This window comes from Primulina tabacum, chromosome 10 (assembly GCF_025594145.1).
Source record: "Primulina tabacum isolate GXHZ01 chromosome 10, ASM2559414v2, whole genome shotgun sequence".
In the NCBI taxonomy this organism is placed as follows: Eukaryota; Viridiplantae; Streptophyta; class Magnoliopsida; order Lamiales; family Gesneriaceae; genus Primulina; species Primulina tabacum.
The window spans coordinates 13,054,502-13,060,797 of NC_134559.1; the positions used below are offsets into that span (position 1 = coordinate 13,054,502).

General features: G+C 34.5%; 1 protein-coding gene across 1 annotated transcript; it reads left to right on the plus strand.

Moving 5' to 3' along the window:
• Positions 1–3,437: 3,437 nt before the first annotated feature.
• LOC142505655 (uncharacterized) lies at positions 3,438–5,601 on the plus strand. The gene is made up of 4 exons (XM_075618736.1): positions 3,438–3,700; positions 4,443–4,544; positions 4,851–5,011; positions 5,241–5,601. Exons 1-4 carry the CDS (start codon positions 3,604–3,606, stop codon positions 5,355–5,357), a joined length of 477 nt encoding a protein of 158 aa, XP_075474851.1. The 5' UTR covers positions 3,438–3,603; the 3' UTR covers positions 5,358–5,601.
• The last annotated feature ends 695 nt before the right edge of the window (positions 5,602–6,296 follow it).

Below are 6,296 nucleotides of genomic sequence, written 5' to 3' on the forward strand. Positions count from 1 at the left end.
GTTCATTGACAAGGCTACTGAAGCGTTCATCAAACTCATTCATAGTTTCTCCAGCCTTCATCTTCATATTCTCAAACTTCTGCATGGCTACAGAAAGTTTGTTTTCCTTAGTTTCTTCGTTTCCTTCACAGATCTGAATCAATTTTTCCTAGATTTCCTTGGCAGTAGGGCACATCTTGATTTTGCTGAAGGTATTTTTGTCAAGTGTCTTGTACAAAATGTCCTTTGCAACGTTGTCAAGATTGGCTTTCTTCTTGTCCTCACTTGTCCATTCATATCTTGGTTTTTCCAGCATCTGAGGAGCACCTTCGGTGATAACAACAGCTGTATTTGGCTTTAAGATCTTTAATGGACCATCTGTGATGACATACCACATGTCATCATCTTGAGCTGCAAGATGAGCTTGCATTTTGATTTTTCAGTCATCAAAGTCTTCTTTTGAGAACATTGAAATTTTGCTGAAGTGAGCCATGTCTGTTAAATATTTTTCAGAACAAGAATAACCTGCTCTGATACCACTTGTTGAGGATCGGGTTGAGTTTAGAGGGGCGGTGAATAAACTCAACGGCAAACAATCGATTTTTCAGAATGATGTGCTAGAATCCTGTTAGAGATGCTAGCGGTTTTTTTGTTCAAGTTTAAAGAACAGCAGATCACAAGATAATGTGCGGAAACGATCTGTTGGTTAGTGGGTGAAAAATAGTAAAACAGAAAAGCAGTAGATGGCACAGGGTTTGTTTCTCGAAGTTCGAAGATGAATCTTTTACGTCTCCCCTTCTTCTGTTTCCAGAAGGTATCACTAAAATACTTTGGTGAATACAGTACAACAGTTGTACACACCCACTTCAGCAGGACTTACCCTTCGCCTTCTGAAACTCTTAGTTTTACAACTTAACTACTTGAATAATCTTAAGTTCTGGAAAGGAATCTTTTCCAGTTACAAATTCTTCTATTAATGAGATAGTGAAGTGAATAGCTTAAGAAGAGATAAAGAAAATAGCTAGCACAAAATGATCTCAAATGATCAAATGTATGCAATGAAGCGTGTGCTGCTTTTTCAGTGTTGAGCTTTTGAGATAACTGAAAGTTGTAGCGATGCTCGAATGAAATTTTTGATTGAGATTCGTTCTCTTCTATTTTTCTTGAAAAGTGCTTCGTCTCCATATATAGGCTTCATCCAACGTTCTAAAATCTGAACGGCTCTTTTGACTTTTCAGTGGTTCAGCTTTATTGCTGAAAATGGACCCTGCAGAATACATTAAAGCAATCAGTCTCAGTTCATACCAAAAATGGTAATCCGTCTTAAATGTTCCCGTACAACATTTAATGGCATTTAATGAAGCAATAAATACTAGTATCACGTTAATAGATTAACGGTAATATTTAAAGACTTGAGATACGCAACATTCTGCTAGTGTTTATTTCGAGTTTGTATTTCTTCTAGTTCTGGTTTTAGCTAAGAAGTCATTTGATAAGTAGATTAAGCAGTACTTGATAAGTGCTGCGACCGGTTTTAGCGCGGTACAAGTGCTTCTGGTTTTCTGCTTATTTACATCTACTGGTTTTGTACTTAAGCCAGCATCTACTGGTTTTTTACTAGCATCTCCACAACAAAATTAATTCTAACACTTTGTTTTCTCCCTTGTTCCTACTTTGTTTTTTTATTGTGAAATGGTGAAAATGGCTGAAACAATCGATCCTTATCCATTTAAATCACAAAAATCGTGTTTCTAACTCATAATTTTGCACAGGAGCGCTCGAGCGATAACATTTTACCATTCAGACGCGGACCATTTTGCCCGACCATAAAGGAACATTGAAACCGCTCGAGCGCCATTTTCTATGCCAAAAAACTCATTTTTTCCTTCCGAATTTGTTAAAGTGGTCAACGAAAAGTGGTAGCCCTATGTCTTAGCTTGCATCTCCAATTGGTTTCATGTCATTTGAATATCTGAGTAAAGCATTTTCTTATTCTACCAAAATGTGTTAGTTTAAGAACGACGATACACACGACACACTTCGGGGCGTTTTTGGCTTGTCTTCTACAATGATTGAACAAAACTTAAAACATAAAAGTTGTAAATCTACTCCTTGGCTTTCTAATGAACTTGTCATCCTATCAATGTGATTCACAGTCAGACAATTACGCGAAAAATCGTAAGAATTGCCATATTTTTCATCTCATTTCCTGCATTTCAATACCAACTTCTATTACACTACTTTGTTTACACATGCTATTTAGACACATATTCATTCTCAATACACCATGGACAATATAGAAACCACATACAATCTCAATATCAATATCTCAATTGATGTCAATAGGTCCATGTGCATAATACAAGGAGCACTAGCGACATCATTTATGTAAATCATAATGAATCAGGTAAGCGCATAACGACCGACATAAACACATTAATGATTTGTATAACCGGTCATTACACTATTTGTAAACAAAAAAATTCTAATGAAATATTGTCATATATCAATTTTGTGAGACGAATTTTCTATCCGACCTGATTAATAAAAAATACTACTTTTGATAATGTATATGAATCGATTCGACTTGTCTCACAAATATAGATCCGTGAAATCATCTCACATAAAAGTTATTTTTTTATATATATAATACTATATTATTAAGCACTAGATTTTAATTTTATAGTTTAAAATCTAGTAGTCATTGTTTTAGGTGGCCAAACATATCGGTCTTTAAAATTTTACAATACATTTAATTAATATTAAAAAAACCTTTGTCACGATAAGTTTATTTAAGTATAAAGTTATCACGATCTTATTCAAATTTTAAAATATTAAATACAAATTATCTCAGGCTTATCCAAATCTGAAAATATTTATTTCAACGTCAACTGAATTATTCCTATCCCAAAAAATTATTAATAAAATAACAAATTTTAAATATCTTAAATTGTTATATAATATTAATTATTAAAAATCTTCTAAAAGTATTCTTAATGTAATCTCGAAAATCATGCCAACCATATTAAAATATATATAAAAAAACCCTTGTGAAACTGCAACGATTCGACCTTGTATGATAAATTTCCGATACGAATGATAAAAAATATTATTTGTTAATTTTCAAATTATAATTTTTTATTTCAAAAATGTCATTTTAGGTTTGTTGAATAAAAAAATATTATTTTTATATTAAAAATATTAATTTTTAAATATATAAACTAAGTGATAGATCTCACGATTTAAATCGAGACATATTCCTTAAAATATTATTGGTTTCAAGGCCCAGATAATATAATATGAATAAGTGTTAGCAATATTTCAGTTTCTTAATCAATTTAATTTGTATTATTTCTAATAAAATATTTGTAAAATACCTGTTTAAGTTGTCTAGAACATCCAAATCCAAATCAAATATCGATAAAGAAATTATATAAAAAAAATAGGCGAGGAGTGGACGGACAGTTGGCCCTTCATAGTTTCCACACCTATATTCATTTCATCATATCTTGCTCTCTCTTCAAGAAAGCCACAAAAATTGTTCACCTTGTGAATTCGCACTGAAAATTCTCATCAGAAAATTTTAATTTCTGTTCAGGTACTGATATTGGACTCGCAGTGACTATGGCGCAGTTGAAGAAGACGATTGGTGCCCTAATTTGCGTGGTTGGTCTGCTAGTGCCTTTGACTTCCGCTACGACCCGCGATGTCGAATACTGCAGTATGATTCCCTTTGTTTTTTTCTATCTTAATTCAGTTTTTGATTTTGATTGTTATTATGATGAAAGGGATTTACCCTATTTGTTCCCTGATGGAGGAGCTGAACGAATTTCTTCGTTAGTGTAATTACTCGTTTTGGAAGAGGTCGGTTTAAAATCTTATCCGAGGATAATTCCAAAATTGTAGATGATATAGACTTCTGGGTTGTGCTTGCTGAAGTTATTTTACCCGCAATTTCAAAATCGAATTGTGTCATTTTGATTCCCGTTTCCTGGTAAGTTCGAGCATTCAATCTCGATCTAGCTTTTTTTTAAGCTGATGTTTGTAAATAATTTTGATGAATCCCCGAAATCTTGAAATCTGTCCACTTCCACAGCTCCTGGATTTAACTTATGTATATAGAAAACGGTTGAATCTATTTGGGCATGCATGTTCCAAAATGTTAAGAAAAAAATTCAAAATTTCACTTTTCATTGTCCGAAACCATAACTTTCACCCTAAAAAAGTAGGTAGACCGCCCCAATGCTACATTCTTGAGCTGCCAATGTTTTAAGCTTATGCTGTCTTTTTTTGTGTCCTGCTTTTTGAAGTAAAGAAAATGGAGTGGAAGTTTGTATGCAACATACCATCTCATCTTAGAATTGGATGGCTTTTTAATTTGCAGAAGATCTATACTCAAAATCTGCTGTGATTTTTGCATTATCTTTGTTGATATGTGGTTGGTTTGTCTAATTACTTGGCAGATAAGAAGGCCAACTATGCTGTCAAAGTCAGTGGAATTGATATAACCCCTTTTCCCATTTCCAGAGGCGTCGAGACCACTTTTACAATTAACGCGGCTACGGGTAATTTCTTGATAGCTGCTTTAATTTTTTAGGGTCCTATAATTGGTGTAGTGCTAATGTAAAGCACCAGTTCCGTATTCTAATCATGCTTGGCGGTGGAACATTTGATGCTTGAGTTTGCGTTGTCCTTAGTTTGGGAGTATAAGTTTGGAAAATTTGAACCCTTGCTGACGAAATCTTCACGGAGAGCACATTATAAACCTTGAGCATAATTTATTTTCAGTTAATACACAGCTTCTCAAAAATTTATTATAACGAATTTTTATGTTCTGTTTTGCTTAAGTCTTACCTGAGGTATCCATGCAGATGAAGCAATTTCCGGTGGAAAACTGAAAATTGATGTTGCATACTTTGGATTTTACATCCACAGTGAGACTCATGACCTTTGTAAAAAGACAGAGTGCCCTGTTTCAAACGGCAATTTTACAATAACTCACAAGCAAGCATTGCCTGGAATCACACCATTTGTAAGTCATTGATCCTACCTGTATTTCAGGACTCTTTTTCGGCATTTTAATATCTGATCTTAATTTCATGGCATAATCATTCACACGACATGGATTTGTGGTGTTACAACATGAGACATCACCAAGTTCGAACAAACCCCCTGATGAAAATGACTAAAATTTAATACAAGGAAAGGTTGATAAATCATGCATGAATTTGACATTTAGATGCATATTATGTCGCATGCAGGGATCATACACCCTTAAAATGACACTGATTGATGCAAAAAAGAAGGAATTGACGTGCATTAACTTTTACTTCAGCATGGGTTTTATTGCAGCAGCAGAAGGTTTGGCTGAAGCTTAAATTGTTGAAGAATTTTCTTGTGGTTTCTTAATCCCAGTCTTACACATTTCCAAGTGTATTACTACTTCAAGTGCTCGGTATCGAGTGCCTGCTTATACTTCGTTGTTATCTGTGTGTATGTATGGTGATCTAGACTTGCAGCCACTGTTTAGACTCAAATCACCCTAGGTTGCATTATCTTATCTTGCTTTACTCGTTTACTTGAATATGAATATATCTCGGAGATCTTTTTCCCTTAGTAAAATTTGATCCAAAAAGTAGCCCTCTCAAATTAGAGATCAAACACAGTACCTTGTGTGCCGAAACATATTTTCATTGGATGTATTGATTTACATTAGACATATCGGGCATAACATTTATCCACCCTATAGTTGAATACCTTGATCAATGTTGACATCAACCCAATTGTCGAATTTTTCCTAGGTTGCCCTTTTATTCACAATGACTATTATTAAATACTCATTTGTTAGATAAGAGAGTCTCGAATTCAAACACTGCTTCGTAGTTACGAGACTCGTAATAGGTTGAGAATGAAAGATGAGAGAAAATAGTTCAAGCGCCACACTAGCAGTTTTACCCAACAACAAATGGGAAGAAGGTGATTGTTTTGCTTAGACCGAATGATAAGGCCTTCCGTACCTCGTCTCTCCTTGGACCCAACTTTAGCCTTATCCAATACCTTTGCTAAAGTCTCGTGACCGTTTCATTGTCGGGATGATAAAAAATTTACCAATCCCAAAGATTTTTCACTATAGAAATTACTTGAATGGCGTCCATACATTCCTAGTTTTCCAAACAAACACCGATTCAACTCAACAAGCCACTGCTATAGCCAAGAACACAGCAACGACATGATTTACTGGCTTCACACGTTAGATAGGTACAACCTTAGGGAAGACGTGCATCCATGTCCAAGATCAGAAATCCAAGAAAAGCTAG

What these genes read in the sequence shown, in the direction of transcription:
- LOC142505655 (XM_075618736.1), top strand. Translation starts at nt 3,604, where the DNA reads ATGGCGCAGTTGAAGAAGACGATTGGTGCCCTAATTTGCGTGGTTGGT. An exon ending in TACAATTAACGCGGCTACGG is followed by an intron (nt 4,545 to 4,850) that starts GTAATTTCTTGA and finishes GTATCCATGCAG; the next exon opens with ATGAAGCAATTTCCGGTGGA. An exon ending in TGCCTGGAATCACACCATTT is followed by an intron (nt 5,012 to 5,240) that starts GTAAGTCATTGA and finishes TGTCGCATGCAG; the next exon opens with GGATCATACACCCTTAAAAT.